Below are 27,277 nucleotides of genomic sequence, written 5' to 3' on the forward strand. Positions count from 1 at the left end.
AGATCCTTTAAAATTCTTTCACTCAATCTAAAACGTTAGTATCAGTAGTACTGAAATTTTTTTATAATATTATTTAAACTGACAGTTTCCCTTTAAGGTGAACTATGAAGCAAAAAAGTTTATTAGCCTTTTACAACTTAAACAAAACCCTCGTGCTTCATTTCCCTTTAAAGATCAAAATATCGTGTCTTCACTTCCCTACCTTTGCTGAAAGACCTTGAAAGATCAAGGCCCTAAACAATGTCACCTAACGCTGTAATAAGTTTATTCTGATCAAATGAGATATAATGAACAAGTCCGAATTAAGCAAAAGTTGCAAAAAGTTTTACTACATTTAAAAAATCGAAAAGGTGTATAATTCAAGAACAGGTCAGAGTGAAGTTTGCAGCATGTGGTGACTGATTGCTTAGCTAGAGCAGGGGATCTCGAAGTTTTGCACTGGTGCCCCCTTTCCCATAGCAAGTCTCTGAGTGCGACCCCCCCCTTATAAATTAAACACACTTTTTAATATATTTAACACCATTATAAATGCTGGGGCAAAGCAGGGTTTTGGGTAGAGACTGACAACTCGCTACCCCCCCCCCCCATGTAATAACTTCGCGACCCCCAGAGGGGTCCCGACCCCCAGTTTGAGAACCCCTGAGCTAGAGGAACCCCAAAAAAAAGCAAAATCAAGCAAATTTTTTAAAAAGGAGATTTTTTTTCATGTTTCCTTTGCCAGCCTAACATTTTCTTAGTAATATTATATTGAAAATTCAATTTTCCTATTAATCATTGTTCCAAACTTGGAGACCAAATTCATTCACAAATACCCAAGACAGAGGGATTGGCCCTGCTTTAAAGCACAAATCTCAACTGTAACCTTAACCATTCGGTCTCTATAATATGGTTATTCATTCTACAGAGGTTTCCTCTGTCTACAGGGGTATCCAGGTTGAATTTAAAGAACACTATGACCTCACTGTCTCACCCACTGTTTTAATGTCCTAGGATGCAAGTTTGCCTTCATACACTGCATTCTGAGTATCATAATAATTGCTTTGTAAATATCTTTCAAATATCCACAGTATGAAAGACTATGTAGAAAACAATCCCATTCAGACAGATTGGAGAGAAAACAATTTAAGAGTTTAAAACTAAAAAACGTTTGATATTTATAAATATGCACTTGACAGGAGATGCTGAGTTTCTCTTATACAATGGACAACTGAACTCTTAAGCAATACATTGTACCTTGCCTTAAATATTTTATGTTCATGTAGCAGTGTGCTGGAACAAGTGTCATTGAATCTTTCACATGCGTATCTAGTTCCCGTATCCTGGCAAGCAACATCGGTGCTAGCTTTCAATGCAGGACTATAATGCATTCCTCAGCCCAAGAAAACAGACACCATTCTAGCAATATCTCAAAACTCTTTATGGACATTAAATTAAGCCTGACAACACCCTGAGAAAGTCAATATCCCCTAGGCTGTCAATAAAGAAAATCATAATTGAATGATTAAATGGCTTGCATGTGTCTTCATAACAGGTTCCTAAACAGAAAAGAATATTGGCTTTTATGTATCTGGGCTCAATCTAAACATGACTGAAAAGAACAAAATCCCGAGTCTCAAATTCCCTCCCTCGTTTGTAGCATTAACAATTGAAAAAGCAGATTTCTACCTCAAATTAATATTTGTGAATGTGGTTGTGCCACAGGTTACTGCATTAAAGTGACAAAACCACAGAAGTTTATGAAACTGAGCACAGAACATTGGCTATTTTTAGAGCCCCTGTACTTCTGTCCTCCCAGATCAGCAATCACAAGAGTTTTTGCACATTTGGATTGGCTTAGTTGAACCTTTAATAGATTAGGTGCTGAAAAATCATACCAATTTGGAAGCACAGAAGCACCTCCGAGATACAAACACCAGAGCTATGAACTGACCAGTCAACCACACCACTCATTTGGAACTGGAAGTACGCAATCAGGCAACAGCAGAGACCCCCCCCACCTCCAAAAAAATTAAAGCAAATAGTACATTACTGTGTTAAATGTAAACTACTAAAAAAAATAAAGGGAAAGCAGTATTTTTCTTCACAGTAAAGTTTCAAAGCTGTATTAAGTCAATGTTCATGAGTAAACTTTGGAAAGAATCACCATACTGTTTTGTTCAGAGTCATGAACATTTCAGAGTTCCGAATAACCTCCATTCCCAAGATGTTCGTAACTCTGAGGTTCTACTGTATATCAGAATCTAAGCGGTTTCAGAGTAGCAGCCGTGTTAGTCTGTATCCGCAAAAAGAAGAACAGGAGTACTTGTGGCACCTTAGAGACTAACAAATTTATTAGAGCATAAGCTGCATCCATCCGAAGAAGTGGGCTGTAGTCCACGAAAGCTTATGCTCTAATAAATTTGTTAGTCTCTAAGGTGCCACAAGTACTCCTGTTCTTTTTAAGAATCTAAGCGCACGTCCAAAAGTCATAAGCCTAACTAGTTAGTAAACTAGTGATTATTATTGTGCTTTGTTTTACTTACAGAATTGCAACCTTTTCATTTTGGCCAATGTGTGCCTTTTTACATTTGAGGAATAAATATGCTTACAAGTGAATTATTTGGATTATAGAGCACCTAGGGACCCCAATCATAGAGAGTAGGACTCCATTATCCTAGGCATTTTATAAACACATAACAAAAATACAGTTCCTGGCCAAAGAGCTTATTGAAGAGTATTTTGTTTCAGAAAACCTTTGCCAGCCCTCATCCTCCCAACTTCCACCCACTGGTTTATTCAGTGTTTTTTAATCAAGGAAATAAAGTGTGGGGTTTTTAGGTCAGGGGGCAATATCAAACAAACCCATGGAATCTTTAGCATGCAAAAGTTATCTTTGAAAAGGCAAGCTAATTCCCTACTTTGTGGTTACAGATTTCATTCTCATGAAATTGTGAGTCAGTGTCCCTCTTTCACAACTCATATCTAACAATGAAAGGGAGGAGTGAAACAAAGAGGACAAGCCCAGGAATATATTTAATTGCCATTATTAACCTCTGGCAGCTCAACTCAGTTTGCTTCTGGCCTGAAGTCTCACAAAGTGCTAGAGGTCCATTAATACCAGGGTTTTTATATTTTAGTGCTCATGTATGCTTTTATTCTTCTGTTATGAAGCAAACAGAGGTCACGTCAGGAAAAGTCTGGTGACGATGTTTGCCACAAGGAGAATTTGAAAAGAAACCCCAGTTCATCTTGTATTACTCAGAGTACCAAATAAATCCCATTCTTTCTGGCAGCTATATATCACTCAAATTAGTACATGAGAAGTAAGCAAAGAAACTGATCAATGCATCTAATTTTGTCCATTTGCTGATAGCTTTTTTAAAATTGATTATAAATGTCCATTAAAAACAAAAGTGCTAGAACAGGAAAGACTCTCAGGAGCACATTCAAAGTGAAAGCTGCCAGCTAGGGATATACACAGTCACTAAGCCTCACAGGTTATGTCTACACAGCAAAGAAAAACCCCTGGCACAGGCCAGCCGACTCGGGCTCGTGGGGCTCAGCAGCTGTTTCACTGCTGTGTAGACTTCTGGGCATGGACTGGAGCCTCAGCTCTGGGACACTCCGGCCTCACAGGGGTCTAGCACCAAAGGTTTTTCTTTGTTGTGTAGACATACCCTCACTGTTTAAGAATGAGAATAGTGGTGAACACAAAGGTATTTCATTTAGTCTACAACCTAAGCCATCATTCACTACAGACATCCACAAGAGAGAGAGACAACTCCCATACTGTCCATATTAGGACGACTCCTCTACCACATGAACTACACCAGCGTAGTTAAAGCAGTACAACGTTTGGGCTTGTCTACACTGGCACTTTACACCGCTGCAACTTTCTCGCTCAGGGGTGTGAAAAAACACCCCCCCGAGCACAGCGCTGTAAAGCGCCAGTGTCGACAGTGCACTAGTGCTGGTAGCTACGCACCTCGTGGAGGTGGTTTTTCTAAATCGCTGGGAGAGCTCTCTCCCAGCACTCTGCTGCAACTACACAAGCCATATTAAAGAGCTGCTGTGGCAGCGTTTCAGCCTTGCCAGTGTAGACTAGCCCTATGTGGTTAGACAAGCCCCAAGTGTACAACTTGTGGGGTAAGTGGCACTGAACAGCACTAGGTAAGGGAAGGATGACAAAGCATGAACCATTCTGTAACTGTCTTCCATTTCACTTATCAATCTCTAATGTAGTTTTAGATTACTTGTTCCTTATGTGAATTTTTACAGCCTATTTGTACAGCGCCTACTGTAACTCTCTAGCTGGTGCCCCATTAGATTAATATGAGTTCAATAACGTTCCTTTGAAGAAAAATATCTAAGTGTATGAGACTAAGAATCAGATCTAATATAGCAAATCTGAATTTAAATCTGAATACCTCATTCCAAAATATCTACTAAGAATACAAGAAACCAAAGACCCTATAAATAGAAAACATTAAGGGATCAGTAGGTATTAATTTGTTAATCTCTGTGGAATAGCACTGTCTATGAATGAGGAATATGGAAAAAACTGATCTATTTAGCTTTCCATTACATCTGTATATCCAAGAACTCTGTCCAAGCCACATTTGTTACCATATTAAAGGGGACAATGTTTGAATGAAAGGTGCGGAGGAATAGACCATGCAGGAATTCATCCCTGTTCTCGAACTCAAAGCACGTTTGGCTTCTAAAGCACCAGATGTTAGGTTTCAGAGTATTTTCAAAGAGAATGATCAGATCCTCCCATTGCCACCTTCAAGCTGCACAATTTAGACAATGAAATTGAGAGTAGAAAACGGAATAATCACTAACTTATGATGATGATGAACCCTCATTTTTTGAATTCTACAGGCGTGGGAGTCCCCAAACAGCGCCTGGGAAGTTACCGAAAGAAGAAGATCTAGTTAGAACAGAGGCTAAAGAGTCAGGACTCCTGTGTTCTATTCCCAGCTCTGCTACTGACCCGCTGATACTGCTATACAGAAGTGATTAGCATAAGGTATCCCAGTCTGTTAAATAGAGTTAATACTTAACCTCACAGGGATTTAGAGGCTCAGGGTAGGTCTGGGAGGGTGCCTCCCAGTCCTGGTAAACAGACACATGCTAGTGCCGCTTGAGCTACTGCGTGAAGGATAGTGGTGCGAACATTGCAGCACAGGCTAGCAGTCTGAGTTCAAGCCTGACTGACACCCTGGGTCCGCACTTGAGCAGCTAGCCTGTGCTGCTTGTTTTTAGCACACTAGTTCAAGCAGATCTAGTGCACATCTGCCTGCCTGGGGAGTAAGGCATGCTCCCAGCAGCAGCAGTGTAGACATACCCTTAGTTTTCTGTGAAGCAATTCTGAGATGTTGGGATCAAAGGTGCTATACATTAAATGCAGGTAAGTGCTTTTCAGAAAGGAGTACGCAGAGCTCATTTAAAGCACTTTCTTTTTGGGTCCACTCCTTCCAAGTATAGATTAGCCCTACCAGAGAAGGCGAACACACTACACTCTTAAATATCATATTCAACAATGGTCACGGCTTCCATTTTTAAATTCTGTTTTGGTCCCATAAAAGCCTCTTTTTAAGTGATTCAAGCATGCTAGTCAGCTGCTCATACGTTCTGGCTAGTTAAACGGAAGCACCTATAAATCATGATATTTATGTATCTTGTCTTTTAGGCACCCCGTGTAAGACCACCACATATTGGGGCACAAACTAGGTCATTAAAATAGACCTTTCAATCTCTGAGCCAGTTAAGAACCTGAGGAGCCACAAACAGCAAGCCCTAATAGAATCATCTCTATGCTTTAGCAGATCACTGCAAATCCAGCAAAAGATGGACAACTGCAGTCAAAAGTTGACGTTTACAGGGAAAAGGAGACTTCATAGTAAGTGAAAGGTAAAAATACTTATGATCCTTTAATCTGGCTGGTATCCCAAGAGGAACACTCCCCAAGCAAAACACTGCTGCAATCACCTTGGTGATTGAGAACCATATGAGAAAACAGAAGGGAAAAAAAAGATTGCAGAAACATTTTCATGGCAGTAAAGCAAAAATTCAAGAGAAAAATGCAGATGTACACAGTAATGACTTAGCAAAGCAGGGGACAGAGCATGAAGTCATAACAGCTCTCTCCTAATACATACATACACACACACACACATATATACACATACACACACACACGGTAAGCATTATTTCCACACTTATAAAGATATACAAACACTGATTCAAGAAATTGCCTAAATTCTGAGAGTCCCTGTGACAGTGTACCCCATAAGGCTTTATGGGGAGGGGGTGCTTATAAATGTATGTATGACATAACTGGAATATGTTTTGTGCTGCCTGTGCCAGGTAACATATCTCCATAAAGGTTATGGTCTACTATATCTATTCATCCTATTTGTACATATATACACACACACACACACATTTTCTACTTGAGGTTAAGAATATGGGCTGTATGCTTGCTTGGTTTCTAAGGCCTGGTCCCCACTTAGTCCGGACTTCGGACTAAGGTACGCAAATTCAGCTACGTTAATAACGTAGCTGAATTCGAAGTACCTTAGTCCGGACTTACCGCGGTCCAGACGCGGCAGGAAGTCTCCCCCCGTCGACGCCGCGTACTCCTCTCGGCGAGCTGGAGTACCGGCGCCGACTGTGAGCACTTCCGGGATCGATCCGGGATCGATTTATCGCGTCTTAACCAGACGCGATAAATCGATCACAGAACATCGATGGCGTGCCGCCGGACCAGCCGGTAAGTGAAGACTAGGCCTAAGTAAGCTTTGAGGGGCATTTGGTCAGCTTCTTTAGGAAGGAATTCGCCAGGTTAAGTACCTGATCAGGAAACACTTGGGAACAATGCATCTTGGAATGCTCCAATCCACATGAGAAGTCTTCCTGGAGACATGCAAGATACCATGTGGACAATGGCATCGGCCTGTAAAGACTGAGTCATGCAGGGGCATCTGACTTGCCCAGGTGACTCCAGAACTCCATCTTGGAGCTGGACTTTGCATAGGAGGGAGGAGGGGGGGTCTCCACCCACAAGAGTCTATTTAAACCCGTGGGAGACCCCTCCATTTTGTCTTCAGCTGGCTAAAGAAGGAGCCTCTCCACCCCCCCAGGCTACTTGAAGGAGACTGAAACAAAGGACAGTAACTTACAGGGGGTGTGAGTGATTGCTGAACCCAGGCTAAAAGGAGATTAGCCTGTAAAAGGGAGTGCTCTGGAACTGGTGAGGAAATTATCTGTATCTAGTTTGATTAGACATAAATTTGCGCATTTTATTTTATTTTGCTTGGTGACTTGCTTTGTTCTGTCTGTTACTACTTGGAACCACTTAAATCCTATTTTCTGTATTTAATAAAATCACTTTTTATTTAGTAATTTACTCAGAGTATGTATTAATACCTGGGGGAGCAAACAACTGTGCATATCTCTCTATCAGTGTTATAGAGGGCGAACAATTTATGAGTTTGCCCTGCATAAGCTTTATGCAGGGTAAAACGGATTTATCTGGGTTTAGACCCCATTGGGAGTTGGGCATCTGATGCTAAAGACAAGCACACTACTGTGAGCTGTTTTCAGGTAAACCTGCAGCTTTGGGACAAGTAATTCAGACCCTGGATCTGTGTTAGAGCCAGACAGGAGCGGCTGGCTCAGCAAGACAGGGTGCTGGAGTCCTGAGCTGGCAGGGAAAACAGAAGCAGGGGTAGTCTTTGCACATCAGGTGGCAGCTCCCAAGGGGGTTTCTGTGATCCAACCCATCACAGTCCCAAGAACTCATCTTGAAAGTGCAAATATTTAAAATTAATGCAGAAAAATGAAATTGATTATATTGAAGAGGCAAAGCCGGGATGGATAAATGAGATCTTTGACTGTCACAATCCCTTCAAAACAGTTTGTTGTAAGAAACCAAAGCACAGACTCAGACTTTCATTTCCCCAATGTTTCATTTTCTCACAAGTCACACTTTTCTTGCAATATCACACTTCAACCTGGCAAGAATGAAGCATCTGAAGTGCAGGTGAATTTTTGTAGCTGATTAACATTTATTGAACGGTCTAATTTAACAGTTATATCCCAGAGTATGTGCTCCTTTACATTTAAGTCTCTATTCACATTTGCTTAAGACTTAGTATTTTAGAGCAGCTGCAAATGACACCAATATTTTAGAGCATACATCACCATGGCAACTTACACAAAATTTAACGCATTAGTGCGACCATTGTCAGTAATTTTAAGAAAACAGGACAAGCAACCATACAACAATCAAAAATTGCTAAACTAAGTGTGACTTGCATCGTGCCCTTAAGGCTGCTATGTTCTGGCAAAGCACCACAGGCAGAGAAAGGTCTGAAGTCAAGGCCCTGCACTAATCCCTAGTATCGATCAATTCTTCAGACCCCAACCCCACTGGAACTGTCACTATTGATTTGTCTTAGGGTTTTACACTGCTGCCCATCAGTGTGGTATCAAAGTGCCCTCCACATAAGATCAATACTTCATGGAGTATCTGACATTTCTCTTTTCAGGGTTGTTTGTTTTTTGGGAGGGGCAGTGAACACTGGTTAATACTGTGAACGTGGTAACAAGTGACATGGTTTCTCAAATAAGTTGTTCCCATATCATGACTGAGAGACAGCCAAGAGCTGGAGAGGAAGAAATAAGTAGGAAGATGGGAAGAAAGAACTGAGGTCATCTATAAAACCTCATTTGTGTTTCGTTTGCTTTTATTTAAACATTATGGGTGGGGGGGGGCTATAGAACGCAAGAGATTTTTTTTTTTAAAGTTAAAGTGAGCTCCCAACAATGTGGAAGCTTTGATTTGTGAGATCACATGACCTGTCATATGATTTCTGAAAAGCCTATAGCAATGGCAACCAAGAAATCATCATCGGCTCTATTTGACAGCCTTAAGAAATATTATTTGGATACTAGCCATTTGAGAGTACTACAATGCTTGGAAGCAAAACCACTCTCAAAACTGCTTCTGCTTTAAACAAAATACAGTCTCATGTATGCTGGTAACAGTGTTTGCTGCCAGATAATCCAATGAAGCAGGACTGTAAATAAACAGCAGAAATTGCCTGCATGGCCTTTGGCTTCTCTCAAAGAAGGGGGCATTTCACATGGACACACAATCATCATTAGAACAAATCTGGTTCAAGATTTAGGCTTTAAAGGACAAGGTTTTACACAAACCAATAATCCCCTACAGTGCCTGAAACTCAAACACTGCAGTATGACAGGGCAGGAGAAACTAAAGGTAAAATTAAGTAGTAACTGACAATGAACAGAAGTAAAACAGATCAGCATATTTTCGTTGTCCAGAGGAAATACAAGTTAACAGCCTAACCCCCACAGCGTGGACAGCACTAGGCCAAGAGCCGTCAACTAGCTAATGTATCTCAGGGAGGTGGATTACCTACAGTGACAGAAGAACCCCTCCTGTTGCTGTAGTGTCTAAACTGAAACTCTACAGCTGTGTCATTGTCATGCTTTAAGTATAGACATAGCTTCATTCTATCCTCTTTCTCAAATATAGCATGATTTTGAATTAAAGAACTTAGAGGTGTCTTCCAGTAAGGCAGCTGCACTAAACACTGGAAGGTTGTCGTCTTTGCTGTATTGCATACTTCGTGGTCTCTATGAAGCCAACATTTGCATGGCTGGTTACATTTAACTTTATAATACAAGCATAGCGTTGAATGTTTCAACCACCACTCAGGATTGCATCAGAAACCTTGATCACAATTCCTGGAGCACAGGCAGTGAAGCCAAGTTTTAAGAACTGTGATTTATTTCACCTACAAACTGATGTTCAGTACTTTTTTTTTTTTAATAAAAGGTACAACTACATCATCACAGCTAGCATGTCAGTTTCTGTACTGACAAACAATAATGTGACTCCTGGCATGTTGCTCTAAAAATGAGCAGTTTTACTTTTACTATAACAACATAGATCCTATCAAATGCAGAGAAAGTGCTATTTACAAATAGATAAAGTAGTGACTAGTTGGTGTGGTAAAGTCATCATTCAAGATTTTAAACACATCAAGACAACTATCCCAATGAAAAAGGGGTCTTAATTTTTAATCGTAATAACTACACAAACAAATCTCTCTTATTTGACCAGATCCTTTACAACTTTGGAAATGTATTGAGGAAAACTACAGTCATCATAGAACACTCAGATAAAGTACACATTGTACTTGATCTCACGCCTTTCCCATGAAAGAATCTGGCTGCAGCTTTAAATACTCCGCAAAGCATTTGTCTACACCAGCATTTCCTAACCAGTGGATCATGACCCCTAGGGAGGGTCATGAGGTGTTGAAAATTTTATTACATTCTGAAACAAAAATCTCACTCTCTTACTGTCCCACACACAACGACACTTCAAAGTCAAGTATTTTCTATCAACCTCTTGAAACAGACAAGTTACATAGGCTTATCGGTGATATATTTTTTACACTTTCTCTAAGAGTAGATGCAGGGGGGGTCATGATTTTTTTAAAAACACTTCAAATACAGTGGTTGACTATCTGAAAAGATTGACTTTAAAGATACACAAGTTTTAATTAACTCACTCTACTCCAATGCAAAACAACACTGTGTGAAAATGCTAATTCCAGGGTTTCTTGCATGCCAGCAAAGTTAAATGGAGGACTGACCATTTTTTACTGGGTCTTGCAGATAACCAAACACACCTGTACTATAACATCTCCTTAGAACTTTGAAAATAAGCTAGCTTCACCATTTTGCTTTTCTGCAGTTTGTAAACACTGATGGCCCTCAACATCCACATGGAACACAAAATAACTTCTTTGATGTCTGTCAAAAGCAAAAATCATGTTATCAATGACTTCAGATTCATGCTGCTTCTTTGAATGGTGCCTCTACAGCTGCAGAATCAGAAGCATTACAGGTATAATAGCCCAAAATCTAGAAACGTCTTGTGGTTGCGTGTCCTACTACGTAAATGATCACCTTAATATTAATGAATTGAGGCTGAATAAACCCCCAAGCTGGGGACGCATTGGTTAGAGGTAACGGAAGAGGAGAAGGACCTAGGGGTTCTTGTAGACTGAAGGATGACTATGAGTAGACAATGTGACGTGGCGGTGAAAAAAGCCAATGCGGTCTTGGGATGCATTAGGCGAGGTATATCTAGCAGGGATAAGGAGGTGCTGCTACCGTTGTACAAGGCGCTGGTGAGACCTCATTTGGAGTAGTGTGCGCAGTTCTGGTCTCCCATGTTTAAAAAAGATGAACTCAAATTGGAACGGGTGCAGAGAAGGGCCACTAGGACGATCAGAGGAATGGAAAACCTGTCGTATGAAAGGAGACTAGAGGAGCTCGGGCTGTTTAGTCTGACAAAACGAAGGCTGAGGGGGGATATGATTGCTCTCTTTAAATATATCAGAGGGATAAATACCAGGGAGGGAGATGTTTCAGAGTAGCAGCCGTGTTAGTCTGTATCCGCAAAAAGAAGAACAGGAGGACTTGTGGCACCTTAGAGACTAACAAATTTATTAGAGCATAAGTTTTCGTGGACTACAGCCCACTTCTTCGGATGCATATAGAATGGAACATATATTGAGGAGATATATATACACACATACAGAGAGCATAAACAGGTGGGAGTTGTCTTACCACCTCTGAGAGGCCAATTAATTAAGAGAAAAAAAAAAAAAAAAAAAAAACTTTTGAAGTGATAATCAAGCTAGCCCAGTACAGACAGATAACAAGTGTGAGAATACTTACAAGGGGAGATAGATTCAATGTTTGTAATGGCTCAGCCATTCCCAGTCCTTATTCAAACCGGAGTTGATTGTGTCTAGTTTGCATATCAATTCTAGCTCAGCAGTTTAGGGAGGGAGAGGAATTATTCCAGCTTAGTACTAATGTGGACACGAGAACGAATGGATATAAACTGGCAGTGGGGAAGTTTAGGCTTGAAATTAGACGAAGGTTTCTGACCGTCAGAGGGGTGAAATATTGGAACGGCCTTCCGAGGGAAACGGTGGGGGCGAGGGACCTGTCTGGTTTTAAGATTAAATTAGATAAGTTTATGGAGGGAATGGTTTAATGGTAAAACATAATTGGTGGGGAATAGCGAGCAATAGCAGGTAAATAGTATAATGACTAACAAGGGTCAGGCTGGAGACTCTTGCCTACATGCTCGGGGTCTTACTGATCGCCATATTTGGGGTCGGGAAGGAATTTTCCTCCAGGGTAGATTGGCTGAGGCCCTGGAGGTTTTTCGCCTTCCTCCGCAGCATGGGGCAGGGATCGCTAGCAGGAGGGTTCTCTGAAAATTGAAGTCACCAAGACACAGGATTTGGGACTTCATCAGCAGAGTCAAGGGAAGGGTAGGGACGGTTTTGTGGCCTGCAGCATGCAGGGGGTCAGACCAGATGATCATAATGGTCCCTTCTGACCTTAAAGTCTATGAGTCTATGAGTCATCTCTCACACAGGAACACAAGTTTCACTACAAGTAGAATTCCAAATTGATTTAGACTCAGACCCATATGCAAGTATTCCTATTACAATAAAGTAGAAAGAGTGAGATGAGGTTTAGAAATGCAATGGGTCAGATGTTACAGATTCTGCCTGTACAACAACATTCTGGAATGAGAAAAATTAATTATATTTTTTAGGCTATTGCTTATAGTATGATTCATAGATTCATAGATTCATAGACTTTAAGGTCAGAAGGGACCATTATGATCATCTGGTCTGACCCCCTGCACGCTGCAGGCCATAAAACCGTCCCCGCCCCTTCCCTGGACTCTGCTGCTGAAGATGGCCTAAAGAGAGAATCCTATTGACTTATTTTTGTTAGATCTATCCCAGATGGCTAATAAATTACAAAGTCCAAGTTAACAGGTACTATTCACATCATAGACAAAAATAAATGCTGATCAGTTTCCAGTAACTGTTTTCACCTGTAGGGTTACTGGAGAGCAAGTATAGACTGTAAAATAAGATGCATTCCTAAAAACCCAGAGACCATATAAAGTGAGATTGTTGATGCCACCTGCCATTATAAAAGACAGCACATGTATTACCTTTTAAAACAGGTGTCGGAATCTGCAGTCAGACTCCAAATGGCCTAGTTTACACCAGAACTGCTTATTTGATTCCCAGGTGAAATTTCAATCAAAACAAATATTTCATTACAACTATTTTATTTTAAGATATCTTGTAAACTAGAGGCTGCCTGCAAGAAAAGTCAAGAGTTTACAGACACTCATGTTTTCCCAACTGTAGATTTGAGACAATTAGGCAGGTGAAAGATTAGTTTAGTTCCCACTTAAAGAGGCTGATTAGGAACCTTCCAAACTGCTACACACCTGTGGAACAGGCAAAACACAAAATATTTGTAGAATACTAATAATTCAAGTGAGAATATGCAAGGCAAAATAATTCTTAACAAGACAATTCCAATATTAATTGAAAAGCAATATACAAATAGTGATATAAGCAGGATGGGGAGGTAACATACTATTTAATACCTTGTATAGGCTGAGTTTATTGCACACACCAGGGATTCCTGGCAGCTGTACACTCCCCACCTCCATGACCTCTTTGTGGTTGTGTTACATATCTGGCAAGGGCTTCATAGGTCCCCCATTTTTCCCCATTGATGCTTAGAACATTCCCTGAGGTGTCAAAATTGACCTGGTATGGCAGCCTAATTTATTGTGTTACATACTGACAAACAGGAATGCCACTGAGTTGAGTGTAAGGACCCAAGTTCTGCCAGTAACACCACACATTTGAGGAAATTGCATGGGGAAAATGGAGGCATATTTGTCCTCCCCGCCCCATGCCACATTTTATCCAATGCCTAATTAAAAAGGTATTTCTATCCTCCAAGTATTAAAGACATTGGCTGACAGGCTATTTCATGTAGTGACTTTTCAGCTTCCCACAATATTGCAGGGCTGTTTTATACTTTAAAATTTTTGCTTGGATGCTATAAGGCTAAGGGCTTGTCTACACTGGAAGGGCTACAGCAGTGCCGCTGTAATGCTTTAGTGGAGACACTACCTATATTGACTGGAGCAGTTTTCCTGTTGGTATAGGCAATCCACCTCCCTGAGAAGCGGTAGCTACATTGACAGAAGAACTCTTCCATTACCCTAGCGCTGTCTACACTGGGGGTTAGGTCAGTTTAACTACCTCACTCAGGGATGTGGACTTTTTACACCACCTGAGCAACACAGCAATGCCAATTAAGTTCCCAGTGTAGGCCAGTCCTAACAAACAGTGACCCTACTTCCTCAATGCATTCACATTTTGACTTTATTCTATTAATCTTATTTCTCCAAGCTTTTTAAAAAAGAGGAAAATTAGGAAAAGAGCTCTAAGATTGTGGAATACTACCCAAAGGAAAGGATTGGAAGCCCCATCTTTTAGAATTTTAGGAATAAACTGGACAAAGCACTAGAATCTGTAATCTAGATAGAGAACAATTCTTATAAAGGAATGGACAAGATCATCATCATTTTAACCCTCAGGTGCCCCAGTCATGGAGCAGGATCTCACTATGCTAGGTCCTGGTCCAGAATATACAGTCCCTCCTCCAAAGAGTTTACAATTTAAGTACAAAACAAGAGAGAACAGATGGATACAGACAGGGGATTACAAGGAAACAATGAGATAATACTGGTCACAGCACACCAACATGATCTAATAGGTATCTTCCATCTCTATTTCTCTGATTCTCTTCTGAATAGAGAGGACAAAAAAAGTTATCTAAATATCGTGTAACAGCTTTCACAATATATTCTTTCCTATAAATGCCAATAGGATTTGACACCAACCTAGCTAAACAATCATCCACCTACATGAATTTCTAAAATATCCATCACATTAACCTCTACATAATCTCTCTTAAAAGACAGTAATTTGTCTAACTGAAGGATGCTCTTACTTTTCACAACGTATCATCTTCATTTCTAAGTTGCCCATTGCCATATTATATGTTGAGGCCTAGATTCATATACATATTAAGAATATATTGATTGGTAATTTTTGATAATACAAGTCTGCAAATGAACACGGTCAATACGTTTAGGATATACCATTTAAACACAGATAAGTCTCCAGTAGATGTCAACTTGAGTGTATGGCAATTGATTTAGTGATCAGTATTCCTATTAAAAAGGACAGGAGTACTTGTGGCACCTTAGAGACTAACAAATTTATTAGAGCATAAGCTTTCGTGGGCTACTGCCCACTTCTTCGGATGCAGTAGCCCACGAAAGCGTATGCTCTAATAAATTTATTATTCTCTAAGGTGCCACAAGTACTCCTGTTCTTTTTGCGGATACAGACTAACACGGCTGTTACTCTGAAAAGTATTCCTATTAGACAATTCTCAAGAGTCTTAGTTGTTCCCCACTTTGCACTACAGCAGAGAGAAAAAAAGAAAAAAAAATTACAAATATATACATATGTGGCAGATGAAAGCACCTACCATTGTAGACATCTGTTTGATCAAGCTTAATTGATCTCTGGAATATTTTGCAGAAGAATATGAGTGGTTTTACAGAGTATTTTTAGATATATATTTGTTAATTCTGTATTTATTTTACAGAGTCAAAGATGTCCACGTGCAGAAGCAATAAGTTTATAAATTAAGTACAGTTTACTCAAATAAGCACATTTGCTCAAAATGAACCCTTAACAGTAAAAAATGCAAAGACAAACACTGTATAAAGACACCAAGCAGAACGAGTAAAATTGGCACACCAGAAATGTCCACACTTACTACAAAAGAAAAAACAATATAGGAAACTCATTCTGCTCAGGAAAAATAATTCAAGAAAGTGAGACTGCCTCTCACAAATATCCCAATTTCTCATTGGCAACAGGTGGCTCATTTTGCTAGGTAAAACAATGACATCAAGAACAAAACCCATTTCAGTTCAGGCAACAGATGTAAAGGCAAAAGTTAGTTTTGCCTTCTTCACTTATTTCTAAAAAAAGGGTTGGTGTGAAGCATTTTAAATGGTTACAACTACCTTGTTTTTCGGGGAAGGCTATGGATGACTGAGGAATTAATAGACTATGATAGTTACCAAGCAAGTGAAACCTGATTGAATCAAAAATCACTCAGACTTTAAAGCTCTAAATGCCTTATTTAACCCAAGAGCTTAACAAAAGACCTCAGTTACAGTCGCTTCAATTAAGGCCTGGGAAAGCTGAAAACCACTTTTCTGGGTCCACCAAGGAGCCCTCTACAAAAGAAGGATGACAAGACTTGACATGCCTGATATTAGAGAGGTTAAAAAAAATTTTTTTTTTAATGTTAAAGCCCTTTTTTCTTTTCTTTTTTAACTAAACAGCTATTCACCATTTCCAGACTCAACTTTGAGGCCAACAGAAAATCAAACTGAGTATTTCCTAAATGAGCAACAATTTGTGGATGGATTTTTAAGAAAAACCATTTCACACATCAGAGTTTTCTGACTCCCTTGAACCTTCCACTGAGCATCATGGAACCAGATATATTTCTACACTTCTGTACAGTATATCAGGCTTTGGTGAAAGCATGCTTAGCCACATACAAATAAACCTTTTGTCAGGGGCAGTTGTGCTTATTAACATTGTCTAAATATACAAAAAACAGACAAAAGATTAAAAATATATACAATTTGAAACGTAGTACTACAGTACATGCTAAGCCACTGATGTTCTAAATGAGAACGTTGAGCTCGATAATGAAAAGGAGAATGGCTCATGTCAAGTGGCTGTTCTTTATAAGTCCACTACAAATGCTTTTTTGCTGAGTTCTACAATTCAAGTCTGTAGAACAAGCAGCAGATGAGATAACTGTCCACCCGCTCAAACCAAACTTATAGTCCTTAACACAGCGAAGGCGTATCACTGCCAGCTATAACAAGTGAGTGACTCAATTCATTCAGGCTTATGTGTATTGTGAAAAACAAAAACCGAAGAGCTTTCTTATACAGCTATATTAACACCCACTTACTACACCTACTAACATTTTATCAAATACAAACCACACAGGATGGAAAAGTTACGTTTAACTATTAGATCAACAGTATCTAAAACTGAATGCAAAGAAAGACTTGTCTGAACAAATTAGCTTCCGCTGTCTGTGTAATGAAACAAAGAAACGTGATAAAGGGTAAAATAATAGCACTAAACTGTGTTCCATGAACTATTTCTGTAATTGACATCTTGGCCAAAGGTTAGAGACACCTAGACATTATTTTCCTGAAGCCTTTTTCACAGATATATTTAACGCGATTCTAAAATATTGCCATAACCATTTTCACAGTTCAGGGCAACTGTAACCTGTGTTTTCCACTCATGGTCCACCAGTGGCAAACATTCTAGGCTCCCAGCAACTCAGCTGCCAGCCGTCTTCGCTGATGACCCATGTCTCTCTCCTTCTTGACCAGGATTTTTCCTGGCTGCACAGTTCATGAGTTCCCCAGCAAGTCAGACTGCCTAAGGAGGCCTGTTTTGCTTTCTCCTCAGAGGCTATAATCAGCATAATTGTTCCTAGTTTTAAGACAGCACACGGCCTAAGCAAGCACATTTATTCTTAAGGTGAAAGCACTACAAAGAAAACATTAACAACAATAAACAAACCTAAACGGATACTAATAAGCTTACCAGAGATCACCCCCAATTCCAACAAGGGTTCTGACAGGTGATCAGTCCAAATCCCACCAAGGGTTTTTTCTGTGGTTGCAAGTTCATAACAGCTGTTAGCACAGAACAAGAACCCCATGAATTGTTCACTTTGAACTTTATACAGTTTGTGCCTTTGATTTTGTCTTCATGTAACAGAAGAAGAGCAGACAAAGGTCCTCTCCTTAGGACAAAACTTTGAAAAATTAAGTCTTTATAAAACTGAAGGGGGTATATTTGCATACACCTAACCCTACAGATTTCCTAGGAAACCCACCTGTTTGCTCCAGAAGTTCATTCTTGCCTGGCACATAGTTTCAAATAGTACTTTGTAAACTCTGGGAAGTGTTATGAGTTCCATTGGTCATGTTTCCCCCATATACAAGTTACATACAATCCCACAATACTACCTAAACTTTCCATTTATAATACAAAGGACTCAAACTATTTTAAACTTAATTCAGTCAGATCTCTCAAAGATATTGCAGGATATTGCTATACATGTCACAGCCATTTTAAACAGGTCTTCTCATAAGAACATACCATTATCAGCTTCTACTAGGATGAATTATCACTAGTGGGTTGTTAACCATATACTTCCTGTACCTTTTCCTTGTTCAAATATCTCCTTAATTGTACCACTTATTTATTTATCTTCAGATATACCTTAGTGCCATCTTTCAAAACAGATACTGTCAGCTTTTAATAAAAGGTTTCAGAGTAGCAGCAGAGGCTTCTTTATAACTGGTCCCATGATTCAGTCTTTTTGATGCATGCAAATAGTTTAATACCTCCTCTGCTGCTCATTATGCCACAGAAATGCAATATGCTGCTCAAGAACATTTCTATACTAACTACTCTAAAGTAATCTAAGTACATGAAAGAGCTTCTCTAATCTGCAGCGAAGAGGAGGAGCCTTAATGAGGATTGTGGACAAGTGCCAAGCCAGGAAAGATCAGAAGCAACAGAGCCTCTCTCTCAACACAGAGCAGAGACAGCTACCATCTTTAATCTCTCCTGTGGCTGCATCAACAAGCCGCGGGGAATACAAAACAGCTCTCTGAAGAGCCATCACTGAAGAGCAAAACTGAGTCTACAGCAACTGAAGAGCAAAACTGAGTCTACAGCCCTTCTAAAGGCTCCCTACTCCCAAACTTGGATGTGCAGATTCTCCTTAGGAGCAGCCATGGATGCAATGTCTATCGCAGCAATACCAGCAGGAAGGTTGAGAATGCAGGAGCAGCAACATAAGTAGACCTGCTTTGGGATTTCAAGTGACGGAGGTGTACACCAGGCAACGTGGCACCCTGGATGCAGTAATCACCCACACTGGCCCCACCAGCATCCTGCAGATCTGTGCTTAACAAATCACAAGTCTAGACGTTAGTTTTTAATGGGGAGGTTACAAAGCATGAATTAATGAAATGCCATTGAACTAAGTATTCACGGTACAGTTGACATCTTATTTTTGTTGAAAGTTTCTGGAAGATCTTCTCCTCAGCTTGCAAAATTTGTCTTACATGCTCTCCAAACTTCTTAAAATAAGCTACTAGCAAGAAGTTTTGCAGAACTCTCCTCACCTGCTTGCCTAAGAACCACCTTTACTTAATCTATGAGTAAATTGATTTTGCTAGGCTGTTTTAAATACACAGGTGAGAGAGCTGCAAGATGATCCATTAGCCTGGCTGATTCAAACTTCTTACTCCCTAATAAAGCAATCATTATTGTGTGGCCAGAGCAAGTTATGGTACTAGCTGTGCCTCAGACAACACAAAGGTTCAACATAGAATGAAAGCAGAAACGTAATGAAGGCTAAACTCTACATTACCCTTTATAATTATAAAACACACAAAAGGCACTTGTTTCTTATTGTTGCCAGAACCCTCCCCTTTGCCAATGCCACAAAAGAGTTAAGTAGGGACACTGGCTCCACTTCTAAGGTGGAGACCAGGATTCTTGCAGACTGGCAGGTCCTTATCAAACCCTCTTTTGTGTAGGATTTCCAATTCTGGGTTAAAGTACTTGACTAGTAACTCCTTTGCCTTTTGCAGGGATTCAGCAACTCTCAGCCCATTCAAGAGTAGATGGAATAATGATCTCCTTCAAAGATCTTAACACATAGGAACTGATCAAGTATCAGTGAACGTAAGTACGGTACAGACATGTCAGATGAACTGCTTATTTCCTACCGGTAATATTTTTCCAATCAGATTTCTAGCATTTCTCAGTTTCCCTCATTTTATACCCCACCCTGTGCCCATTACTATGTAATATTTATAATACAGTAGTCCCCAGAGGCCAAGCAGCCAAGGCCCCATTGTGCTAGATCCGCAAACACAGTTAATGACAATCCCCATCCCAAAGAGCTTATCATTTAGGATGCCTCTGAACTCCCTATTGAGACTGGCATTTTTCCAGCTGAAGACAATTGTATTAAACTTTGCAACCAGTCAATACAGGTCTTTATTCAGTAAGAAGGGGGGCTTTTGAGAAATGTAAATCCATTGTCTCCAAATACATATCAAGAAGGGGAGCAGGGTCACCAAAACCCACCTAATTCTTTCTGGCAATTAAACCCACCATTCAGTATGGAGTACTCCCATTAGACCATTGGGTTGATTCTAATTTAGGTCTTAAGTTTTTCCACCCAGAAACTGATTGCTCCCTTCCTCTTAAGATGGTTATGTAAAGGATTTTGTAACTTTGTACCCTGCCTCTTTCAGGAGTTACAACCCCTCAAATTACTCATTGTTGATTTATCACTTTACATTATGCATGGAAAGATGTGTTTTTCAATACTTTTTATGTTAAGAGAAATATTCTGTGAAGGATTCATAACTCAGTTTTGCCTACTGATGAAAATTCATGCTCAGACATGAAAGATGGCTTCTGACTAGCTCTAAAGTGCAACCAAGGCCAAAGTGATCCTATTACCATATAACTGTTTTTTTCTTTAAGCTGTCAACTGAAAAAATATGAAGTCCTAATCCTGTCATTCAAGAAGTCTATCCTATCAAAGGCAGAGCATAAGAGCAATTTTATCCACCAGTTATATGCAATCCTTCAGACATTTTGTGCAGATTTTGCCATAAATACACGAGACCACTCCAATAAACCTAAGATACCTGAATTACAAAGACACATGGTCAGAGTGTAAAACTCCTCAGTAAGTCTCTTTACCATTTTGCCCCAGTTGCTTCACCTAACCAGGTTTTTATAATGCACCCCTCACCACAGTATCTATCACAGTACCAGATAATACTGCTCTCTGATGGGGGTGACAATATTTATAACACACTGAAGATGCAAAGTGATATGCAAGAGCTAAACAATTTCAGTGCCAAAATCCTCCTGCAAGCAGGTTTCAGGTATGGAACCATGTACCTTTAACCACATCAGTCCCAGCTAGGAAGGCCCAGAGCTAACATCCAATACACTTTCACATCATATGGTGCACAGATTCCTTGAAAAGTTTTGCCAGACACAGCAACCCACTTCTTCCTTTAGTCAGCTGTGCTGCAAGTCCTCCAGAAATGGACACCTATTGTGATAACTTATTCCATATGATATAAATTCACCTAACACAAAGGATAAAATTAAGTTTTACGTCTGCCCACCGCTCTCACTGCCAGCAGGATGTGTTTCCCTGGTGAATCACAAACGAGACAGAAAAAGAATGGCATGGCAGAATGAGACAGATTGTTATCTGTCTTCCCTGCTTGCATGCGTGCGTTTCCCTAAAATTTTATCCAGGTACAGGGAAATGCTGCAGAGATTCACATGCCACTGCATGTATTCCTCAAAAGTAAAGATGATATGTGAGGGGTGGCCAACCGTGGTTCGTGAGCCACATTATTTACTCCTTCTCATAACACAAGGACTAGAGGTCACCAAATGAAATGAATAGGTATCAGGTTTAAAACAAACAAAAGGAAGTATTTCTTCAAACAACACACAGTCAATTTGTGGAACTCCTTGCCAGAGGCTGTTATGAAGGCCAAAACCATAACAGTGTTCAAAAAAGAACTAGATAAATTCATGGAGGACCATGGCTATTAGCCAGGATGGGCTGGGATGGTGTCCTTTGATAATTACCTGTTCTGTTCATTCCCTCTGAAGCACCTGGCATTGGCATTATTTGTCTGACCCAATATGGCCATTCTTACGGTGTTTATTAATGGAACTGTGCTACTGGTTTAATTAAATTGCACTTACGATGGCAAATGTCAGCTCCTGCAGAGGAGTGGGGAGCTGTCATATTTAAGAGCTGGAAAGATGGAAGCTTATAAGGTTTATTTCAACCAGAAAACATTGCACAATCTTGGAGAAAAGTGTTGCTTGGTGGAATTGTTGCATGCTGATTTTAATGTAATCCACTGTTCCCCAGAAGACAAGTATCAACACAAAATGAAAGTTAGACAAGAAAGAAACATGCTTCATAAAGTGTAACTGAATCCACAGATAAAAGCCAGGACAACGTTTTTCATTCAATCTCAGACATTTTTATTTAACCTCCATTATACCTTCTTCCCACAGATGGAATCATGGAAACAGGACAAAGTGTACCAGACCCAGGATGTTCCACTACAAATGTAAGGTAAAGTAAAAGTTTTTACATATATTAAAAATTAAAAAATGATTCAAGGGTTAGGCAGCAGCTGGCTGGTAATAGGCGGATATTACACGCATGTTTTATTTTGGCAGAAATTAGATGAAAATATAATGTAAATGCCAAACAAAAAAGTTAATGTTGCAAAATGAAAACTGAGGGAATCTCACCTTCAAAAGCTATTAATCAATAAGCAACGTTATAATAGTAGTACTTTTATAGTATAGGGATAGCTCAGTGGTTTGAGCATTGGCCTGCTAAACCCAGAGTTGAGAGTTCAATCCTTGAGGGGGCCATTTAGGGATCTGGGGCAAAAATCTGTCTGGGGATTGGTCCTGTGTTGGACTAGATGATCTCCTGACGTCCCTTCCAACCCTGACATTCTATGATTCTATCTTCCTGCTCATATCAATGAGGAAGTCTACTCAGCAGCACAGCCAGTGGGAAGAAATGCTTTTACACTTTTCCAATACATTTTTCAATTCCCCTAATTTATGCATTTATGTTACTACAGTTAAAATAAAGTAAGTGAAACCAGAATTAGATAAATTAAGCCTGCTTCAAAGTACTGTATAGAAAGCCATGAAACTAAAAGAGAAAGGATTTATAAGACTCCAGCCTTGCTAAGGGGAATAGAATAAAGCATTATTTTTTATTAAAAATCTTTTCCACAATGGACACTGAAACCATGCTTGCTACAACCACTTTTTCCCCAGATCACTACTGAACAACTGTTTTCAAATATGGCTGTCACTGGTACAGTCCTGCTCCCAATATGGACAGGGGTTTTGTCATGAGAAATGGGATTTTCAAAGGAGATTAACTGACTTACATGCCAAACTCCCACTGAAGTTAAATAGGAGCTGGGTGCCTAACTCTTAGCCTCTTTCAAAAATCCCAGAGAAAGAAACCTCTTCATGCACACAAAGCAAGGGCCATGGGGTCACCACTTCCAGGATGCTTTGTCCAACAGATGCTTAGCTTATGTCTGCCAGCAACCCAGTAAGGAAAGTTTAACTGGTCCATTCATTTTAATTAGTAAAACCATTATGACATTACAAAACCCTGCGTGAAGACAAAAGGCAAGAAACATCTATTTTTCCATTTTAATATTTGCTTTCCCTGTGTGTCTACACTCGTTTTTTTCCTGGCATATCCCACTAGTTCAGCTCCAGCAGAAGCAGCAACAGTAAGAGCTCTAGCATAGAAGAGACTCTAAGCAGGTCTAGCCAATGCAATGCTAAAGATGCTGCAGTCACCAGCAAACTTTGTATATAGTAATGCTTCCATCATTGCTACCCATGGTGGAGACAAATTGCAGATATTAATGGTGGGAAGTTGTAGGGAGGGAAATCCTAGTGTAGACAAGGCCTAAGAGTCACTGCCAGGCATCCATGATTTATAATGCTAATTGCTATCCAACAACAAACACAATAATAGACACCAGCATAAAGTGTGTGTCAATATTTGTTGACAAGTCTGTGTTAGTAAATACCTGCTCTTTTGGACAGGCCAAACCCTTTAGTTGACTTTTAGATAGTCTTGTCTCAAGGCAATCTGAAGATGTACATCCAGACTTGTCGGTGTCTCAATGACACTTCCTAAACACTATGAACAATGGAATCAATGGAGAAGAACAGAAGAGTTTTTACTGTTATTCCTAAAGTACTATTTTGACTATTACGGATTGGTACTCCAACACTGGAAAAATATAGTGCTTTCCATCACCATTTGGGAAGCTCTGGTTCAGTTCCCAGTACCTCACTCAAAACTAGCATGTGTTCAAACTGCTCTGCAATGAAATAGGGCAGGGGAAGGAAGAAAGAAAAAATACCTTACATTGTTTAACAGCAACTTCTTTCAGTGAATAAGTAGCATCTTTGATGGTCTCCCTCCAGAGGGACTGTATATTGTGGAGAATCTTTAGAGAAATAACAGTACCAGTAGGAAATATGCATTTAAATTGATCGATGATCTGTACATATGGTTGCTGAAACTTGATCAGTTCTTATCCTACTGCATGTGTGAAGATCTAGAAAGGAAGTTATTCTATCTAGTTTTAAATGGTGAAGAGTTACACTATTCATTCTTTGACTCTCTAGATCCCTAACAAAAGGACTTACTTGTCAAGTACTTATTCTAGAACTGGAAATAATATACAGTATTCAGTTCTCCTTGACAAAGATGATGGGAGTCACAAAGTAAGGCCTAGGGCCTGCATGAAGATCATAAAGGCATTGATATTTGCAGAGATCTACTGCCAAATAATATGGTGCTCAGTATCTTAATAAGCCTAGCTGTCCTCTAGGAAATTTCTAATTGAAATCTCCACAGAGTTATTCATCGAGTGTTTATCAAACTCAGTTTTGAGTGGAATAATAATAGCTCAAAGCATGAACTACACAAGCATGGATAAAAGGTTAATATACATATCACCATCTCCACAATAAACATTCACATAAACACTTGTAAATAATTTATGATATGATCTAACAAAAGCTGGCTCTTTCATTAAATACTAGAAGCTGCCAGGTGCTATTTTTTGTGCGCAGAACACTGAGTCCTTGATAGCAACTACATCTTCCTATGCCACCAAAGCAATACCAAACAGTATTTAAACTACATTATGAAATTGAAAGATTCAGTAGTTTTTCGTGGTATGTGGCTCTAGTAAATACTACCTTGTACTGTGGAGCATCAGTGCGAAATATCCAAATCTAAAGCTATCTGAAAGTTAATGTCTATTGGAAACAATATTGCATTTTATCCTGAGATCAGCAGTGATAAAGAACATACAACACAAATGAATTTTACAATCTATTTGTTCTAGCAACAAAATCTACATTTGTTTCTTAATCCCTTCCATGGTCAATATTATTTTGCTCTTTGCTGTATTTTGAAGATTGTGATATGCTATCTACTAGCTTGTCCCAGTACTATCATACTTAACTCCACACTAAGTTACTAATTTTCTGCCAAAAAGATAATTATGGAAGTTGTACACATAAAAGTTTCCAACACCGAGTTTGCTTGTGCCAAGCCTCCAAGGACTTCCTGATTAACGCATACCATATGACAACAATTGATAAAAGAATTCTCATTTCTCAGATAAACCAGTTCTTGATGAGTAATTATTTACTTTCCATCAGTTTCCTGATCTAACTCATAAATAATATAGAAGAATATATCAGGTGGTGACATCCAAGTGCTTTCTACCTTAAATGAATGAATTAGGGCATCTATGGAAATGTGTTTTAGACAGAAGCTAAATGAAATTATTTTAACTAAAAAGCTTAATTACACCTGAACTCACTTTTCTTATACTCCAATCGCACCTTAGAAAATAGTCACTTATCTCTTGAAGGCAGCAGACAGGAATTTCTTTACATTACAAATCACATGATGTAAATACCAAAGCAATCTCCCCTAACACTATACCCAAATACTGAACCAAGAACAAAGATTTCCCACCTGCCAAATCTGTCTCCTCCCTTTTAATTCTCTTTCCCCACTGCTTCTGGCAGCTTCCCTGAATTGGCTCTCCCTTTTAGGCGACCCCCACAAGACTCTTCTTCTTCATTTTCATTTCTACTTGCCCTTTTCCCCCTGGACAACATCCCCTTTTCAGCAGAAAAGAAACACCTTTTATTTTGATGGTGTGTGTGAGAAAGAGACTCAGACTCGCCCAGCCCAGAGAGGGGCAGCCGATGTGAGTCACCCCCTCCAGAACCACGCACCGGAGACAAGCCCAGCGTTTCCCACTAGATTTGTATTCTCTTGTGGGCAGCCCTGGTTTGACTGGGAGACAGTCATCACTCCCCCCCCCCCAACCCTACTGAGGGGGGGCAGCCCCAGGTGAAGCGAGAGGAGGAGGAAGGCAGCTGCCACCCGCCCCCCAAACCCCACCGAGTGAAGGAAGAGGGGCTGCCTCCCCTTCCCCCCAGGAGCCTAGATGGGAAAGGCCCGGGGTTAACTCTTCTGAGGAAGCAACCTCAAGCCCTCCTCGGCTCGCTGTGGGGGGGGGAGGGGGCTGTGGTTCAGACCCCCCCCCACCGGATCCTGCAGCGGGAATTTACCCCCCCCCCGCCCACTCCCCTCCTCATGACTCACCAGGTCCTACGCTGCCCTCCTCAGCCGCCCCAGGACCCCCCCCACCCCGCCCTGCCCCCCAGCCCAGACCCCGCGCCCTGCTCCCCTCCCCCCCTCAGCCCCACTTCCCCGGCCCCGGCCCGCCCTCCTCCCCGCCGAGCCCCGGCCCACCTCGTCCTCCTTGTGGTTGCGGATGCCCCGCACCAGGTCCTGCAGGTTCTTGTCGAACATGCGGTCGATGCTGCCCTTCACCATCTTCAGCGCCATCGCGGCGGCGGGGCCGGGCCGGCGGGGCCTGCGCTCGAGCGGAGGGGCCGGGCCGGGGCGCTGCCGTGTGTGTCCGGGCGAGGCGGGCCGGGCCGCTCACATCCCGCTCGGGGCCGGGCGGCGCGCGCGCCCCGGGGACGCAGGAGGCAGCGGCGGCCCCGGCGGCTGGAATCGCTTAGCTCCGGGCTCCGCTCAGCCGAGCGCCCGACAAAATGGCGGCCGGTCAGCTGAGGGCTCGGCCCCTCCCCCTCCGGGCCGCCACACGCCACGCCCCGCCCTCACCGCCGCTAGCCCCACCCACCGCTCCGCCCCGCCCCTAGCCCGGCCTACGCCCCGCCCCCTCACCCATATCTCCGCCTACACCCCTTCCGGCCCCGCCCACTCCCGCGAAGGCCGCGTCACTGCTCCCTCTGGCTCCGCCCCTGTGTGCCAGAGCCGCGCCTCTTTCTCCTCCCCGGCCCCGCTGGGCGCTAGCCCCGCCCCCTGACCCTGACCCCGCCCCCGCCCCTCGGCGGTGATTCCCCGCTGCTGCCTCCACGTCACCCGGCCGAAGCTGCCAGCAGGCTTTGGGGAGGGGCTGGGGAACAGCTCCCCCCACCCATGCCCCCCAGCAGGGCCCCCGCAC

General features: G+C 41.2%; 1 protein-coding gene across 5 annotated transcripts in view; it reads right to left on the reverse strand.

Moving 5' to 3' along the window:
- Positions 1-26,899, reverse strand: part of AP3D1 (adaptor related protein complex 3 subunit delta 1) — a 71,411-nt gene extending 44,512 nt beyond the window's left edge. For 3 of the 5 annotated variants that reach the window (XR_010594892.1, XM_065578250.1, XM_065578249.1), the window contains exon 1: positions 26,557-26,899. Coding sequence is in view for 4 of the 5 variants with exons in the window: in XM_065578250.1 (XP_065434322.1) it covers positions 26,557-26,652 (96 nt within the window). In the remaining variant the exon portion in view is untranslated. The remainder of the gene's footprint in view (positions 1-26,556) is intronic. The other 2 variants (XM_024107923.3, XM_008171329.4) reach the window with 1 other exon arrangement.
- Between the last annotated feature and the right edge of the window lie 378 nt (positions 26,900-27,277).

The sequence above is a fragment of the Chrysemys picta genome, chromosome 25 (genome assembly GCF_011386835.1).
Source record: "Chrysemys picta bellii isolate R12L10 chromosome 25, ASM1138683v2, whole genome shotgun sequence".
NCBI classification, from domain to species: Eukaryota; Metazoa; Chordata; order Testudines; family Emydidae; genus Chrysemys; species Chrysemys picta.